Source organism: Eimeria necatrix, genomic scaffold (assembly GCF_000499385.1).
Source record: "Eimeria necatrix Houghton genomic scaffold, Enh_scaff804, whole genome shotgun sequence".
In the NCBI taxonomy this organism is placed as follows: Eukaryota; Apicomplexa; class Conoidasida; order Eucoccidiorida; family Eimeriidae; genus Eimeria; species Eimeria necatrix.
In genome coordinates this window covers 1-17,481 of record NW_013654622.1, presented here as the reverse complement: position 1 = coordinate 17,481, position 17,481 = coordinate 1, and the positions used below count along the sequence as shown (strand labels likewise).

At 51.2% G+C, this 17,481-nt stretch overlaps 3 protein-coding genes across 3 annotated transcripts; 1 reads left to right on the top strand and 2 right to left on the bottom strand.

The window, feature by feature from the left end:
- Window positions 1–2,662: 2,662 nt before the first annotated feature.
- Window positions 2,663–4,690, bottom strand: ENH_00077180 (hypothetical protein, conserved; the record flags this gene model as incomplete). Its single annotated transcript, XM_013583054.1, has 1 exon — window positions 2,663–4,690. One exon carries the CDS (start codon window positions 4,688–4,690, stop codon window positions 2,663–2,665), a length of 2,028 nt encoding a protein of 675 aa, XP_013438508.1.
- Window positions 4,691–8,134: 3,444 nt separating this feature from the next.
- ENH_00077170 (hypothetical protein, conserved) lies at window positions 8,135–10,129 on the bottom strand (the record flags this gene model as incomplete). Its single annotated transcript, XM_013583053.1, has 1 exon — window positions 8,135–10,129. The coding sequence occupies one exon, from the start codon at window positions 10,127–10,129 to the stop codon at window positions 8,135–8,137; it is 1,995 nt and encodes a 664-aa protein (XP_013438507.1).
- A 5,276-nt stretch (window positions 10,130–15,405) lies between these two features.
- Window positions 15,406–16,331, top strand: ENH_00077160 (ubiquitin, putative; the record flags this gene model as incomplete). Its single annotated transcript, XM_013583052.1, has 3 exons — window positions 15,406–15,682; window positions 15,893–16,090; window positions 16,231–16,331. 3 exons carry the CDS (start codon window positions 15,406–15,408, stop codon window positions 16,329–16,331), a joined length of 576 nt encoding a protein of 191 aa, XP_013438506.1.
- Window positions 16,332–17,481: the final 1,150 nt, after the last annotated feature.

Genomic DNA, 17,481 nt, shown 5'->3' with positions numbered 1-17,481 from the left:
TCCCTCCAGTCTTGCGACCCCTCGTAGGTCGCTGGCTAGCTATCCTCTCTAGAGCACTAACCAGCCCCATTGTAGTGTCTGTGCACTACACTGGCTGCCCCTTCTCCTGTCCCGCAACGGGTCACCGTTGCCACTGTTTCCTTTCAAAAGACTAATTTCTTTAAAATTTTTATTATTTCCTTCTGTAATGGCTCATGGAGGGGCTGCAAAGCCTTTAATTATATCTCTCCGATCACGCTGGATGTGGCTAATGGGTGAGCAGTGAATAGCAGCACGGACAGCACAGAGCTGGCAGAGTTCATGGAGGGAATTTGCCTGTTCCACTGCAAACCCTGGCATCTAAACACTATATACTTAGAAGAAAACATAGAAGGCACATTCCATTGCCATTATTGCGCAGTTTCCGTGGTGGGATCGAGGCTCACCGCGCCTGCACTTTAGTGTAGGCATTGTCCAAAGGGGAGAGGGTCCGCGCAGCACTTGGTGTTTTGGTCTCATGGGATACTGAACCAGTCATGAATTTGCCTAGCCGCGTTGCTTCGACCGCTGATTGAGCCTTTTGGCGTCGACTGTGGCTCCCTCAGTCACAGCCATGGCCTGTTCTAGACGCCGCCTGTAGTCCAACATAGTCACTGCAGCGTCTTGTCCAGCTGCCAGCCCATACTGCAACAATTTCAGTACCAAAAGCCTCCCGCTAGCCTGCAGCTGCAGCGGGCCTGCAGGGCGTTTATCCTTAGGATCATCTGTTACACTACGGTGCCGCAGTTGAGCGCCGGTTTTAACTAACAATCGAGCAGATTCACATGGCACAAGCATTTCGGATCCACTAGGCACGCAGCAGCAGCAAGTGAAGCATTTCTTAAGTGAAACTTCGTCGCTTCTTGTCAGTCCTGATATCCAAGAATTTGTGTCAATCAATGTCTGCGCAGCGGATTCTAGCAGTGGGATTAGCATCCCACTGCTAGAATCCGCTGCGCAGAGGTTTGCTCGAATTATGATGCATGCAAGCCTTCCTTGTTGTTGAGTTGAATGCTGGTGGTGGCTCTTCTGAAACCCTTGATACTGTTGGCTTAGCTGAAAAGTGGCGAAGGATGTAACAGCGCAAGCTGCATCAGCAGAAGCCTTGCCAGCGAATTGCTGCAGAGTGCCCTGATTTCAGCGTAAAATGAAATTTGGCACTCTATTTTCCGTTAGCAGGGGCATCTTATCGTGGAAATGTTTCTGCAGAAAGCGTTGATTTGAGATTAAGCACGCAGGCTCGCTACGGCCATCACTATGTCACTCTTCGAAAGTATAAGCTCGAGCACATTTGCCAAACGTGCGTTCACCGAAACAGTTTCAAAGGCCAGTAAGGAAATTCATGCAACTGCACCCTCGTTTAGGCAGGCCAAATAATCTAGCTAAGGCCAGTAAGAGGTTGTACAACACGCTTGTTAAATAACACAGAGATTCCACTCCAAATATGAGTAAGAAGCATTCCGTTCGACATTTTCCTCAAAGTAATACTGTATACTCAAGTGACGTAGCACTGTTTGGACTACGTTCAAGTCTTTCACCTCAAAGAAACTAAAAGTAGCGAAGTTAGATGCGCTTGTTTACTTGAGGGGAAGGCTTGAATACGTAGATCCCGAGGAACACCTCTTCTTTCAGGCAGCAACAACAAGAGGATTGCACTCCCGCCTTTGTGCAGCAGAGACCCCACGGCCCCTACTTTGCAGAGAGGAAACGAGCATTGTACTTGTATTTTCACGGAATGCGTATGATGAGCAAATACTCACTCACCACAAGTAGTCTGTATATGCCGAGCTACGGGTTTCTGTAGTTCCGTGACCCTCAACTAAGGACCTTACAATTCATTTTCAACGTGATCTCTGCAACCCATGCCTCTTCGATGCACCTTGTCCTAAAAAATCACGTATTACATTGTTGTCAGTGAAAACATATCGTACAGGAAAAACAAATTGAATACCATGAATAGAGGCCCCAACGTAGCCGAATTATACGGATACCATTCAGCTCGAGCGCAGTGCAGTGGAACATCGGAAAACAAAGGTTTTATTAAGGCCAAGAGCAGCGCACAAGCGGCTGCTAGGCCAATAGGGCATGCAAATATAATTAAACTACAAGAAAGCCTGAAGTTAGTTTCTAATTTCGTGGAAGAGGACATCCCAGGGCTTCACTTGAAAACAGCAGAATCGAATCCCAGCTTGATCTGCAGACTCAAGCTTGTCCGCAACAAAGCTTCTGTAGGCAATTCTTTTGGCCATATTGTGCATGTTGAATGCCCCCTTCACAACACCTTTGAAAATTGGACAGCTGTCCCCTTTAGGGAAGTAGGCAGCTGCCAGCCTCGTGTGATTTGCGTTGGCAAGCTCACGTTTTTGGCAAACTCGGATGCAGCCGTAGGAATTTCAGATTTCTCTCAAGTAAGGAGAATAGAACACGGTAAGCCTTCACATTCTCGGTCTCGTGTGCAAAGGCTCCATTGCGAATGAACCAGAAGATGTTCTACCCTTTTGAGAAGACAGTGCCATACCGCTCATGCGATTGCCAACAAAAATAGAGGCACGAAAGCGTTCTGAAGTATGCACTTCTCTGTCGCATTGCAATTCACCGTTTCAGCAAGATGCGCCAAGAAGCAGCCACTATTTTTGAGGTTTCATCAGCTCAAGGTCGCCTGACCCTCATCAATCTGCAAACCCATGCTCTGAGCGGTGATGGTTCTGTACAATGCAATCATCGCCATTCGCATCTTGACCATCCCTCTCGTTACTCCGGATATTGTCTTCGCCTCAACTGCAGCGGTGTTTGCGTTCTCAAAGTCTGCATCGTAGAATTCCATGAGCTCTGCAACACGAGATTGGTTAGGGAATTCGCGTACTCTGGCATAGTTGCTCGCTTTTTGGAGTAACTCCATATCCTCCTCCAACAAGTCCAATAACTTGCTATCGAGCACAAGCAAACGGGCCTCTGCTTTTGCGTTCACTAACTGTGCCAGAACTTTTGTCAGTGTTTTCATAGCATCCAGAGCAGCTGCTGAATCATTTGCTGCCTGCGACTGATGGAAAGCAGCCCAAGACTGGCTCACGATTGTTCCCACTTTGCTTTTGATTGACCGCATTTGGCTTAGCACCTCGTCGAAAACTTCCGCTTGGAGCACGTGAAACATTTCTGTCAAGGACTGGTTGCCGACGTACACGCCTCTGGCAGCCCTGCATCTCACGCTTTCCAGGAAACGGGTCGCTGCATCACTCTCGAAAATGCATGCGTCATGAATGTGTTTGGCCATGCCTTTAAGCGTCTCTTTGCTAAGGCTTTCGGGGTCACCTGAGAGCCCCTCTAGAGAGTCAGCTACAGATTTTAGATCGTTCACGAGTGCGCGGGCCTTTGCGGCCATTTCTTGAGCAACTTGATAAGCCTCAAAAGCTTCTTGGTGCGATTTTCTTTCAACCATTTCGACCTGGTCGCGCAGTTTAATTATCAAGTCATGCGCCTCCTCAAATTTCGCTTCTGCGGATCGCAGTGACGATTCTGTTTCGTGTGAAACCTCGTCTCCCGCGTTATATTTGTTTTTAGCCATTTCCAGGCGTATCTGGGTGTTCGTGAAGTCTTCCTGAAGAGGCAATAGTTGGTCTTCGAGCGCTTTCAACCCCTTCGCCCTGAGGCCGTCATATATGCACTCTTTCAGTTTTCCACCAAGTACGCAAAACTTCTTCTCCGACTCTATGAAACTGTCCATGAAATAGATGTTTTCTGTGTTTTCTGTCAAAAACGCGCCGTCATTTTCGCTTTCAAATCGCTTCCTGCTCAGGAACGCTTCATTCGTTTGCTCGAAGTACTTGCGCATCTCCACTGAAGCAGAACTCATGGAGTTGAACATGATCAGCAGCCGGTGCAGCGTGTCTTCATGATCAAGCATACCTGTGGGGGAGATGTACTGGATAATATCAGAAATGGCTTCCCACAGAGTGGGGAACTCTGGCAGTTTCGCAGCTGAAGCCGCGAGGGATTCCCCTCTTCCCAAGGCCATGAGATCCAAGGACTGCAGCTGCTTCAAAGCCTTCCGAAAGCACTTTTCGACGCTGTCTTCTCTTCCTGGCTTGTTGATGAGTGCCTCTGCCTTCTTGACGTGGCTCTCCACTTCGTCTGCAACTTTCTCCGCCTTCTGCGTCTGAATTGCACAAGCCAGGCCTTCCGCAGCCGTAGAGAGTTCCTGCATCTTCTTCAGCTTCGCCTGGAGCAGAGCCCTTTCTTCAGCCGTGACTACTGGCTTCGGGGCTTTCAACTTTTGTGCAGCTTTCGCACTGCCTTCTCGAGGCCGCTCTCCAGGTTTTCTCCCCACCTGCGCGCCCGGACGCTCCTCCTCTTTCTTCGCCTCCGCCAAACTCTGCAGCTCTCCCGGGGGATGCAGCGGCTGCGGCGCTTTTCCTAACAAGCCCTTTTCTCGCGCTGCAGGGTGCACTGCTGCGCCAGCAAGCGCGCCCATCGCCACCAGCAGCAACACCGCGAGACCCGCACCCACTTTGGACCCGGTTTTACGTGGAGGTGGGGCACTTTGCACCTGCGAGGACTCAGTGGTGAGCGTTGCCTCCTTTTCGTCTTCGGTGCTTGACGGCGGTGCGCCATCTTCTGTATTGTTTTCGAAGGACTGGAGGTCATCTTCGTGGAGAGAATTCGTCCATGGCATCATTTTCCGCGATTTTCACGAATGTGCTCAGAGCACATGCATTCGAGCTATATTTGAGGGCACAAATTCAGGATTTATGGCCCGCGAAGAGTGTGCCGGGGCCCTTCGGGTGCCTGGCAGGCAAGCGCTATCGCAACCGCTCCGTGAAACGCGAGCGAAGAAATACAGCGAAGCGAAACTTGCCTCTTTATAAAGCCATAAGAGATGAATAACGGGTACCTTTTCGCGTTTTTGCAACTAAAAACCTTCTACGGCGCACCAAACAGTCATATTTTAGCATGGGGACGATTGTGTGGCGCCCGCCAGAAGACCCGTGGTCACAGACCTCGGGGTGGTTATTGACCCACAGAGAATGTACAAATAAAGATTTCCCTTCAAATCGCAATATTGGAATTTCGGGGGAAGAAACAGTGATGGCCCTGGACACTGTGTGATTTTCGTGCCGTTTTGCAAGTCTGGGAGGCTTGTCTGGGGCCTTCGCGTGATCTGTGTAATTTCGAACTTGACGTTGCAGGCTTACACAATAAATCCAATTTGGCGAAAGTTCGGAAACTAAAAGAAGGATGTACTTCGCTGAAAGTATATAATTTTTAATTTGGTTTCACCCCAAATTTTTGTATCGATGCGGCATTCTGGTACATAGCTACCCCAGGGCACCACCCCGCAGTACGCGGGTCTTGCCATCGAGTATTGCCCACAGAGGAGCTAGTGACGCATCCTGGGGTAACTTTATCTGCTAACTTTCCAAATACTTTCAACCGGAGACCTCAGGGAGAGGGAATAGTATATCAACTTTTCAAAATAAGTGCAACCGCAAACTAGACTGAGCGACGCCAGCTCAGTACCCTAGCACTCCAGGGAAAGCAGCTGTTCTGTGCAGCTTGACCCTCCCAAAGGTACTTACAGTCATTGAACTACACGTGCAGCTAGTGTTGACTGTACTATATAGACCACTTATAGCTATATTTTAAGGGAGGTAGCCGTCATCACCCACGGGCAATGAATTTCACAGCGTGTGTAGCCAGATGGGCAGTATCTAAGACCCCAAGCACATTCTTGCCGTAACAGAGCCTAAAATGACTCTACGTAAAATGTTCTTTCACCGTGTCCAGTGCGCTTCCCCGAAATGGAAACAGAAACCTCGAAGGCGGGATCTCAGGCGAGCGCCCAACGATAACTGTGTTGGATGGCGCGAGCGCCAGGGTCTTGAGAAATACCAATACTCATAAAATGCCCATCTACATGCAGTACCGCTACTGGATTGTAATATTTATGTCGGGGCCTGTCGTAGGGCACACAGCAACATGTGTAAAGGCGTCTTTTCTATCTCCCCACAGGAGATTGGGCGGCCAACTAATTCCGTCCTATATCATATTCCCAGCTGTGCAGACATGTGCGTAAAATCTCTAGGAGTTTAGCTCGACCTGGGCCTAAAAATTATTTATTGATCCGGTAAAACCAAGGAAAGCAGCTGGCTCCTACTAGGCTGCTGCTGCTAATAAGCTCCAGTTAATCGGGCACTCTTGCTGCAGCAACTTCTAGAAAGCACTGCTCATCATTGATTCCGGAGGTGAATGCTGCTGGCAATGATGCTATATTCACAATTTTGCCACTTCTGCTGCAGCTGACGCCACGCGCAGGCGGAAAGTGTAGAAACTACAGCCCAGTCATTGGCGGGTCTGATTCAAATATACCTTTTGTTACATGCTGCTACAGAGCCTGCCTCTAGCTTTTGTTGTTGTCTCTGCCTCATAAGGAATCTCGCTCAGTAAAGCTGCGGTCGTATTATCATTTATTGAACAAGCCATCACAACTATCACACGTAAGCAACACTGCACAGGAACAGCCACAAAGACAGATCCAGCATCCATTCGTGCAAAACCCGCAGCCTGGAATCCACAGATTTGCTGCGGGTCTTCACATCTGAACAGGCGCGCCGGGAAATGATGCTAAGAATGTCATCACGAATTTTCTGTCCTCCGCAGCATTTTTTCCCCTTTTTGTCTGGAAAAGGTCTTCACTTGAACGCAGCGTCATCTTCTTGAACAGCAGAAGGCTTGTCTCGTGCTTATTAGGATCCAACTGCCTCCAGCACCACTCTTCGCTGCTCCCCGTGAGCTCGAAGTCCGCATGCAATATGGTATAAGGAAGGAAAAAGCGAATGTGGAAATGGCTGTGCCCATGCGACGGAAAAGTCGAATCTTTACCCGTTGTGAAGGGCGGGCTATCTAACAGCGCGCACCGGGGCAAAGCGGCGAATGGCCGCCTCTGCAGATAGTGCATGCGAGTTGACTTGGAGTAAAGGACCCAAAAATGCGAATTGATTTGGCTTTATTGGCAGATGAAGTGGTGCAGGCAGGTCTCGAAACAGATAATGCGTTGTGCTTTTTAGCTAAAGAAAGCCTGTTTTTGCGGGTGTAAGATCAAGTTGCTCCCTTCACCTGTAGAAAGCAAACTTGTCGACTGCAGCAGCATTTTGCAAATTGGAAAATCATATATGTTCCTCCCCGCCACAAATTAAAACTTGGCCGCAAAATCGAGAAACCTAGAAGAGGCCTTCTGTCAAAGGCACATTGTGTACGTGTCCGAAATATCTGTATTTGAGCTTACAGCAACACGTTCGGCAACCCAAAGATAAAAACGTGTTTAAAACGAAAAGTTTATCCGGCCAAGTCCGCCGACGCCTAGTTGCAGCCGTAGCAGCGGGAAGCAAGAAAATCCAGCTCTGTCACACAAAGCTCCGTGCGCCGATGGCTAACCAAGCGGCCAAATCGAGCAACTATGTTGAAACCTTCCCAATTTGATCTCGAACCTCACTACTGTGGCGCCACTGGCCGTTACTATGTTGCTGTGGCTGCACGACGCGAGGCAGGATCACCAGGATACACCCACTGATTGCACCGGTGGTGTTTGCATTCTGCATCAGCTATGAAGTTGTAAGCTCCATAGCTTTTCACGGGCGTCGCCATTGGAAAATATTATTTTTCCTGTGCAGCTCGAGCATGAGCCCCGGAAAAAATGAGAAGACAGAATAAATAACCTTGTTCTCCCTGGCAAATAGATCGGTTGGTGCTTTGTTGCAGGGCAGCACGATCCCTCTGGAAAAGCACCAAATTCCTCTCGACATTCATCAGTGCAGCCGCACAGATTATTTTTCCGCGCTTCTCCCGACAAAAAAAGTAGAAAACTGGGGCGCCTCTGCGTCGATGATGCAGCAGGGTTAGAAGACCCTGAACAACTGGAAGTTGTTCCTTTCCCTGGGACTAATCCAGGGAACAACGGCACTATGCCGTTTATTGAATTGTCAGAGGAAAAGGAGGCTTCAAAACCGACAAAAGAGCTGCACGCGGCGGAGTCGTGCGCAGCGAACACAAAGAATGCTGATCAGCCTCGCAGTTCCGAGACAATCTGCCAATGAGGCAGTTCACCAGCGGGGCACAAACCACCTCAAAGAGGGTTTTGCACTTCTTCGAAATCTTCACCAGTTTTGTGCGCAGCGACGGCGCTGTACATTGCAGTCACTGCAGACCGCAACCTGAGGATGTTGTTCAACACTTCGACGAGTGTCTTTGCGTCCATGAGGGCCTTGTGGGCTTTGCTGTAGTCTTTGGCAACGGACTTGAGTGCTTTCACTGCAGCAAAAGTGCTTGAAACTTTGCACAACCTCGCAACTACGCCGGCTGCTTGAAGCAGATCGATGTCCTTCTTAAGCAGCTCCAAAGACTTGATGTCGAGGAGAACTAAACGCGCCTCCTCCTTGACTTTCACCAGCTGAACCAAAGACCTTGTCTGCGACTTCATGACGCTCAAAGCAGCTTCTGGGCTTTCTGCTTCCTGCGACTCCATAAAGGCCATTCGGGAGCGACTGACACGGCTTCCCACTTCGCCTTTGAGCTGCCTCACAGTTGACAAGAGCCCCTCGAAGACTTCAGTTCCGAGCTGGTGGAAGTGACCTGGAGAGTAGTCTTCAGGATCTAGCCACTTCTGGGCCCTGGCTTTCGCCTCTTCCAAAATGTTCAGAATTTCCTTGCCCTCCAAGACGCACAGATCGTGCATGCGCTCAGTTTCCTCTACGAACATGAGCTTTCTCAAGCTGAAGAGGCTGCGCGGCAGCGCGGGCAGCAGCGTCTTGGCTTCTTCGCGCAAGGCGTAGAGCAGTTCGCGGGCCTCTTGGGCAGTTTCCTGAGCTTGGTTGACAGCTTGAAACACATTTTCCCCCGAAGTGCTTTCCACTTCAGTGACCTGCTCGCGCAGAGTGGCCAGCAAGCCGTTCACTTCTTTGGCTTTTTCCTCCACGAAACTAAGTTCGAAAGCCTCCGCAAGAGAAGCCTTCACTTTCATTTCGTTTGCCTTTCGGGCAAGCTTCGCAGATAACTGAATTGGAGTGAAATCCCTCTGCAGCAGCAGCAGCTCTTCTTCCAGCGACCTCAACTCCTTCGCTCGGATGCCTTCGTGAATGTCCGTTTTCAGCTTCCCAGCGAGCTCGTGGAAACCGTTTTTGGACTTGACGCTGCTGTTCAGAAAGTGCAAATCGTCCAGTTTGTCATCGACTAGTTGGGTGTCTTCTTCAGTGTCGAAACGCCTCCTGGCCAACAAAACCCGACTGACTTTCCCGAAGCTTTCGCCCACTTGTTGAAATGCATGCTGCATTGAGTGGAACATGATCACCATGCGGTGCACTGTGTCTGCTGGGTCGAGGCCGTCGTCCACAAAAGACGCAAAATCTGCTGCAGCCTCGGAGTCCCAGAGAGAGAGAAACTCCCTCGACTTCTCTTCTACCGAAATGAGAAATTCACAGTGCTTCTCCGCGAGGTAATCCAAATTGCGCATGTTCTTTACTGCGTCTTGGAGGCATTCTTCTACGGCCTCCAGCTTTCCCGGCTCTCTGCTCAATGACTGCGCCTTCACAAGCTGCTGCTCCACGTTGTCTGCCAGCGTCTCAGCTTCTTCCGTAGCAATCACGTACACGAAACTTTCTGCAGAGGCAAAAAGTTCCTGGATTTTCTCCAGCTTTCGCTGCATTAGAGCTTCTCGTGGTGCCAGTGCTTTCTCTGCGGCATCTTCTTCTCGAGCTCGATCGCTAGGTTTCCGCTGCTCCTCCTCTCTTGCTTCCACTGCATTGAGCGCCTGCTGTGCTTCTCGACTCTCCACCGAAGGGTGAGGAGGCGGCTCGTTTTTCCCCAAGACATCTTTCCCCGGCAGTGGAGGTAAGATCGCCTTGCCGGCAAGCAAGCCGCTAGCGAGCAGCAACAGCAGCACGACGCCTACACTTGTTTTGACTTTCGCCTTTTGAGATGCTTCAGCACTTTGGAGCTGCACCTGAAAGCTATCAAGGGCTTCGGGCTCGGCTGCTCCATTGTCTGTGTGGGCGCTGTCACTGTACGTTGCAGTGTCCAACGACTGTAGATCCTCATCATGCAGTGACTTCGTCCATGTTGTCATCTTTAAAGTACTTTCCTGGATTTCCTTCACCGGTGTAGCATTGGAGCGCTGTGACAGGACAGAACCTAGGAGCACCCCGTGTCCCGGCGATGGCAGCACGACCCCGCTTCACAGCAAATGTGGAAAGAAACCCAGCCTAATCATGCCGGCAGCCTTCTAGAGCTCCCAGTTATGATTGGGTACACAATTTAAGTACCTTAGTAAGGAGATTCTGCGTTGCTGAGCTCAGCACTGGGGAGTTGTAATCGCCCCGCGCACACCGTCCACACAACAGTTTGCAGATTCACAGAAAAGGACTCCGTAGACACATCGTTGCATAGACGGCTTCTGTATCAAAAAAGTCCTTCTTTGAAATACACTTAATGCAGAAAATAAGGGACAAATCTGCATTTAAGCAGGCCTGTGGCAGCTTGTTCAGCCCTTGCTCGATCATGTCTCAACGCGGAGCGGTGTCCAATACACTGTTGGCAGGTTTGGGCAAAATCCAAGGGCCCACAATGCATTATTCTGCTACTTAATGTTCTCGTTCTTCGAGAAAGGCATGCTGCTTGAGCAAAAACGGACAACAGAGCCTCTTTGAAGCATGTGTCCGTTGGACAACGCATTGTGGGTGTTGCACACGTTCATATTCTGCGTAACTCCTATATGATGAGATCATCCTTCTAGTCATTTTCCTGAAGACATTCACAGGAATATGCAAATTTATAGCAACCCCTGTGTCTTGCGCGTAGGGCTCATGCTGTAGCGCCCGTGTAGCGTCTTGCTACGGATGTCTTCCACTGATGATTGGATATTTGCCATTGAAACTGATGCATTTAATGTTGCTTTTTGGGTGCTTTTGCTTTTTGTTCGTGGCTTTGCTTGCAAACTGTCTCGTCACACATAATAGAACTTCAGTTCTTGAAGCTCTGCTGAACGGGGGAACCGCTTGCTGGAACCGCTTGGTGCCAACCTCGATGGCGTTTGCTAAGTGATATGCCGAAAGCTGAGAAGTGTTTAATAAACGGACTATCTAGAACTTCTCCCAGATAAACTAAGGGCAGCGGCGTAGACGGCATGCCTAAAAAAGCAGCTGATCATGGGACTGCAAAGTTGATCGTGAGGTCAGAAGCATGCAAATCTAAGGCACTAAGCCTCTTATTGCCTCTTCGTGGAGAGCTGTCAGAGAGGAACACGGCAAACGCTAAGAAACAACGCCTCTATAGTGGTGGTGCAAGCTACGATGGAGGGCAAAAATAGCCATTAGGGGCAGTAAAGGGCAAGCCGCACACATTGCACAAGCAAGCGAAAAGGTGGGGCGAATGGCAGAGGTGGCGGCAACAGCCTGGAAACTGTGCAGTCAAGGGGTTTGGGGCTAGCGAGAACTCTCTTGCTCCATTTGAGCCAAGGAGTAAGAAAATGCTTGGCGAGCACGCTCGCACATCGGTCCCTTTAAGCTCGCGGTGCTTCTAAGCTTAAATATTTGGACTTCAAAAATGCAAATACTACGTATGTTTGGCGTTGTAGAGTTTCAGCCAGCCGTTACTAGGAATACACGTAAAGAATGAACTGGTCTTGAGGCACTACAGCAGTTGGCCGGGTCCGATTCCTCCACAGAATTATCTAATCAGTAAAGGAAGTAACTGAAGTGCTCTAACAAATATCTGCTAAGAGCTTAAACCGCCGTTATCTCGCAAAGCTCCAACCATTAGCCAGATTCACTCAAAATGCATCTCCTGTTCCCCAGAGCAACACCTCCTAGAATACCGCTGCCTACCTGTCAACTCAGAACCTGTCCGTACTTTGGCTTACACTTTCACTTGACTCTATAGAAGGTTCCGCTAGCGACAAGCTAAGGCTTTGCAGTGAACGGTGGGGTCGGGTCATTCTCCAGCTACTGACTCCCGCCCGCGGCTCGCTGTACACCGGACCTGGCTCCAGCAAGTTATAGGCCCCCAATGCTAGCAATTTAGCTCCTCAATAGCGTGAGTTGTAAAGCCTTCTCTCCAAGACTTTTTAGATTTCTTATTCCAGTGTTGACAGAGTGTCAACGGGTACTGACTCAAGCTACTGTGTAACCCGCATGCTCTTGTTTCTAGCGGATCTCAAAAATCCAGAGTCTGCGTAGAGGCAACTTATTTGGTCTGACGCTCCTCTCCAGCAAAAGACTAGCCCCCGTGTTCTGCAGAAACTCTACATGGATGTATACCTCTGCCGGGCTTTGGCTGCTGCGGGAAATTTGCCACAGTCCATCCGATTGAGTTTTAGCGTGCTTCGAGGTCGTCTTCAACTCCACACCACATTACACAGGTGACGCACAGCGTAGCTATTCAAAAATTCGGGAGAACTAGATAGCAGAGAAAAACTCTGCAGAATTGTTTTGCAGCGCATTTCAGGCGTTCACATTGCCAGAGGGCGCTGCTCTACTGCTGGGTGGGCGGCGTCCATGTCAACTGAATCTGGGCCTTCTCCCTATGTATATTTTGGGCTGAAATATATGCTGACATTAATGTGCAGCCCAGGGCAACTTACACCCAGCAGAAATGCTATAAAACAGCGCAGGCGTCTCCAAGTTGGCCCGGCGTCTGTAACTCGCAAGACATTCCAACGCCGCTTCAGACCGGCTCACGTAGACTTAGGCCTGCTCATTTCCAAAGTCGTAAAGCCCTAAGTGGGGAGACGCCCTCAAAGCAAGTGAAAGATCTGCGAATGTTTAAGGTGATGCAATTGCCTGCGTGGCTTGCCACTACGGAGCGACACGAGGTGTAGTGAGCGCGACCTCAGCTCACTCTTCCATGGGTTTACATACGGGTCCAATAAGGTCAAAGAAGCTCAAGTAGATCTTTAGAAGCACGAGGATTCAAGCCCGTCTCTATATGGCATCTTCGATACGTGTGTGCCGCACACTGCAGCTGTGATACAGTTAACTGCAGCCCCTGGGCTTCCAACTGAACACACTAGGCTAAGCCTGCGGACAAAGGAGAAGAAAACTTGCTCTAGGCTGACAAAAAAATGGAGGAGCTTAAAGTTGATGTGAGCTTGCCTATCTTTACCAAGCTTGTCTTCTCGGGAAAGTTAGCATCTCCTGCCCCCGAAGCCAGTCAAGCTTCCCAGTGCATGCCTCCTTACCAGTGTCCCAATCTTGGTCTTAAGCATTGGGAAAATTATCCCGGTGTCTGCAGGCAGATATCCAAAGTTTATCGGTCTTCTTGCGAACTGTGTGCTCTTGTGTACATCTCCTTCTCCGGGCCAATCAGTCTACAGTGCCGTGACCACTGGTGCCTGGTGTTTCATGTCCAGCTCGTAACTGCTTTAGTTTCCCCATCAGTTAATAGCTCTAGACAGTACTATACGTGACCATTGGCTCCAGCGGTCTGTTGCATGCGTAGGCAAGTAGTAAAGCAACATTCTTTGGCCCAGGGGGGCTCGAGAATATCTGAGTCTATGTATGTACATATACATATTCTGGCAGGAGAAGCCTTGAATCTGCATTTAGTTGATAAGGAGGTGCAGTCCCACTGACCCAGCCTTCTAGGCAGGGCAGGAAAAAACGAAACTAGCAATACATCACTAGAGCGGCTCAGAAAGGGTCTTTTCGTTTTGTCCTGTGTTGGCAAAACGGCATTTTGAAGAAATTTGAGAAGTCGCCAGCGCCTCTTGAGTTCAAAAAACAGAAAATGTTGAACTGTAGAATTTCTCCAAGGGCAAGATTGCCGCCACAGCGAACAGCCCGGCCACTCTGGGTAGCCAAAAGAAACTAAAAGGTATTATCAATTTTCATTAGAACCTTTTATCTTTTCAGAGAGTCAACAGCTGGCCCTGGATGCTCAGAGAAGCGGCGAAGCCTCCAAAGCAGCTTTTCTTTTGATTTCCTTTTTTGTTTTTTTATTTATTTGTGCCATCACAAAACCCCCCATTATGTGCCAATCACCCCTCCAGTGCCCACCCCGTGGTCTTAGCCAGCCTCGCTCGCGCCAGTTCTTTCTAGCTTTGTTTATTCTGCACTTCTTGGGGCCCGTGGCCTTCAGAATTTCTAAATATATTTTTTCATCCAAATATATTTTATTACCTTTTGGCCGCACGGATGGCCTGAAGGTAATAAAACGATGCAAGCCCTACAGCTAGCTCTACTCAGCGCCCCCACTAAGGCGGCTGTGTAAGTAGGGGGGGCTCGCTGGGCCTCTTTTGGCTGGCAGCAGCAGCAGCAGCAGCAGCAGCAGCAGAAGCAAAGTGCAGCAAGCAGCCGCTGCCTCTGGGGGAGCCTGTGGGCCCCCTGGCGCCAAGGCGCAGCAGCAGCAGCAGCAGCGGCAGCAGCGGCAGCAGCAGCAGCTGCGGCGCCGTCTTGTGTTGAATACGAGAAGCAGCAGCTCAGCCCCCAGCCTGCAGGCCTAGCCCGTGTGGGGCCCCTGCGGCGCTGCAGCAGCAGAGCTGCTGCTGCAGCCAGCCGAAGCCCCCCAGAGCTGCGGCTGGGCTAGTGAAGAGTCTCTGCTGCTGCTAAGAGGGGCCTAGAGTTGGCCTGAGGTTTGCTGCTGCTGCTGCAGCAGAAGACACAGCGCACCTCTTTGCTGCAGATCTGGTCTGCACACTTTGAGGCCTAAAGCCCTTCGATTTGCTGCCAGCTAAATCTTATGCGGCGAAATTAATCCAAAGAAAAACTTAGTTATCGAATCTGGGGAGCGAGGCTGCCCGTAGCAGCGTGAGCAGCACTTGCAGCTGCTCTGCTGCTGCTGCTGCTGCTGCTGCTGCTGCTGGTGCTCCGGCGGCCCGAGAAGCAGCAAAAGCAGCGCTGCGGATGCGTAATTTTTCCTCTCTTGAAATTGAAGTTATTCATTAACTATTAATTCAACCGGTCTTAGCCTTTGGTCGCTGGTACGTCGCATTCTCTCAGCAGCAGCAGCAGCAGCAGCAGCAGCAGCAGCAGCAGCAGCAGGACAGGTAGCAGGGTCCCGCCCTTTCCTGTGCGCGAAACTCTCTTTGTCTCTTTCCTCTAGCTTCTGTCTTTGTCGCTGAAGCAGCAGAAGGTGGCAGTCCAGAGCTTCGGGGTGAAGCCCGTTTGCTGCTGCTGGCGTTTGTGCACAAAGCCCTTTCCAAACCCTAATTTGGGGTTTACGTTCGAGGGTTTCGGGGCCTCTCGTGAAAGCTGTGCTTGTTCACGCTGCAGCAAGACTCTGTAGATTGGTTAGGAAGAAACCATCGGGCGCGGCTTAGTGCTGCTGGGGTTGGAGGTTTAGGGTTTAGGGTTTAGGGTTTAGGGTTTGAGGTCTACGTTTTGGAGGTTTTTGTGCCTTCAGTCCGAAATGTCTACCCCTTCGAACGGGCAGCAGCAAGGGGAGGAGTCCCTTGCTGCTCCTGCAGCAGCAGCAGGAGCTGCAGCAGGAGCAGCAGCAGCAGCAGCAGCAGACGGAGCAGCAGCAGCAGCAGCACCTGCAAAGACCGTTCGCATTTCTTTTAAAGTGTCTGGAGGCACTCACTTCTCCCTGGACGTCCACGAGGATTGGAGTGTACGTACACTCAAGGAAAAGTGCGAAGAGAACACACAAATTCCAGTTGCTGCGCAAAGACTCATCTACAAAGGTGCGGTCTAGGGTTTAGGGTTTAGGGTTTAGGGTTTAGGGTTTAGGGTTTACGGCCCGGGTTTCAGCAGAGCTCATTGCCTGTGCCGACCCAAGGCACTTTATCTGCTGCACTGAGTGGGGCTGGGGCTGCCGTTCCGAGGCCTGAGGGTTTAGGGTTTAGGGTTTAGGGTTTAGGGTTTAGGGTTTAGGGTTTAGGGTTTGCGTTCAGGTAGAATCTTGAAGGACGATGACTCCATCAGTTCCCACGGCCTCAAGGACGGACACATCATGCATTTGGTTAAGAGTGTTGCTGCTGGAGCTGCGAATACGCAGCAGCAGCAGCAGCAGCAGCAGCAACAGCAGCAGCAGCAGCAGCAGCAGCAGCAGACTCCCGCTTCCACGGCTCCTGCCTCCACAGGCGCTCCGGGTGCGGCTTTAGACGTGCATTGAGTGCTTGCGGTTCAGGTTAGGGTTTAGGGTCCAGCGCGTGAGGGTTTTGTTCGAGGGTTTAGGGTTTAGGGTTTAGGGTTTAGGGCTGGCGTTGAGGGTTTAGGGTTTGCGGCGCAGGCGCCACTCCTGGCGTAGGAGGAATGGACCCGTTCATGCAGGCGATGCTTTCTGGAGGTACTTCATTAGAGGCTCGTACAGAGCTAGGGTTTAGGGTTTAGGGTTTAGGGTTTAGGGTTTAGGGTTTAGGGTTTAGGGTTTGGCGTTCAGGGCTGGGGTTCAGGGTTTAAGGCTCAGGGCTGAGGGCTTGTGGGGAGGGGCTGTCGGCGGCGTTTGAGTGGCGCTGGCTTAGGGTTTAGGGTTTAGGGTTTAGGGTTTAGGGTTTGCGGTTCAGGCCTGGGGGGCGGCATGGGGGCCCCCATGGGGGCCCCCATGGGGGGCCCCATGGGCCTCCCAATGGGGGGCCCCGAAATGATGCAAATGATGCAAAGTCCTTTTTTTCAACAAGCAATGGAGTCTCTGATGCAAAACCCTCAAATGTTTCGAAGCATAGTTGAGAGTGTTCCTGCGCTTCGCCCCATGCTCGTAAACCCTAAACCCTAAACCCTAAACCCTAAACCCTAAACCCTAGGCGCCGCGCAGACCGCAGCGCAGGCCCTGGCAACGCACACATTGGGAGGGTGTGAGGGTTTAGCGCTGAGGCGGCTGCATGCGACGCGGCCGGGCTTTGAGCCAAAACAAAAGGCATTAGGGTTTAGGGTTTAGGGTTTAGGGTTTAGGGTTTGGCGGGGTTTTGCGCGCAGCCGATGATGCAGGGGATCTTGGACAACCCTGAGCGCATGCGCGCGATGTTTAACCCTCAGATGATGCAGGTAAACTAGGGTTTAGGGTTTTCGGCTAGGGTTTGCCTTCGGGGCCTAGGGTTTAGGGTTTAGGGTTTAGGGTTTAGGGTTTGGGGGTGGCCCGCAGGCGACAATGCAAATGCACCAGGCTATGCAGCAAATGAGGCAGCAGCAGGGGGCCCCTGCTGCTGCTGCTGAGGGGGGGGCCCCCTCGGGGGCCCCCATGGGCCCCGCAGCATTTCTAGCAGCAATGCAGGGTACAGCTGGGGGCGACTCGGGGGCCCCCGGCGCTGCTGCTGCTGCTGCTGCTGCTGCTGCAGCAGGGGGGGCCCCCGCGGGGGCCCCCGCGGGCACGGGGGCCCCCGGGGGGCCCCCCAACCCCCTCGCGGGGCCCGGGGGGGCCTCTCTAGCTGCTATGATGCAGCAAGCTGAAGAGATGATGAGATCAAACCCTGAATTGATGTCTCAGATGATGCAGACTTTTATGGGGGGGGGGGCCCCCGGGGGCCCCTCTGGGGGGGCCCCCCCG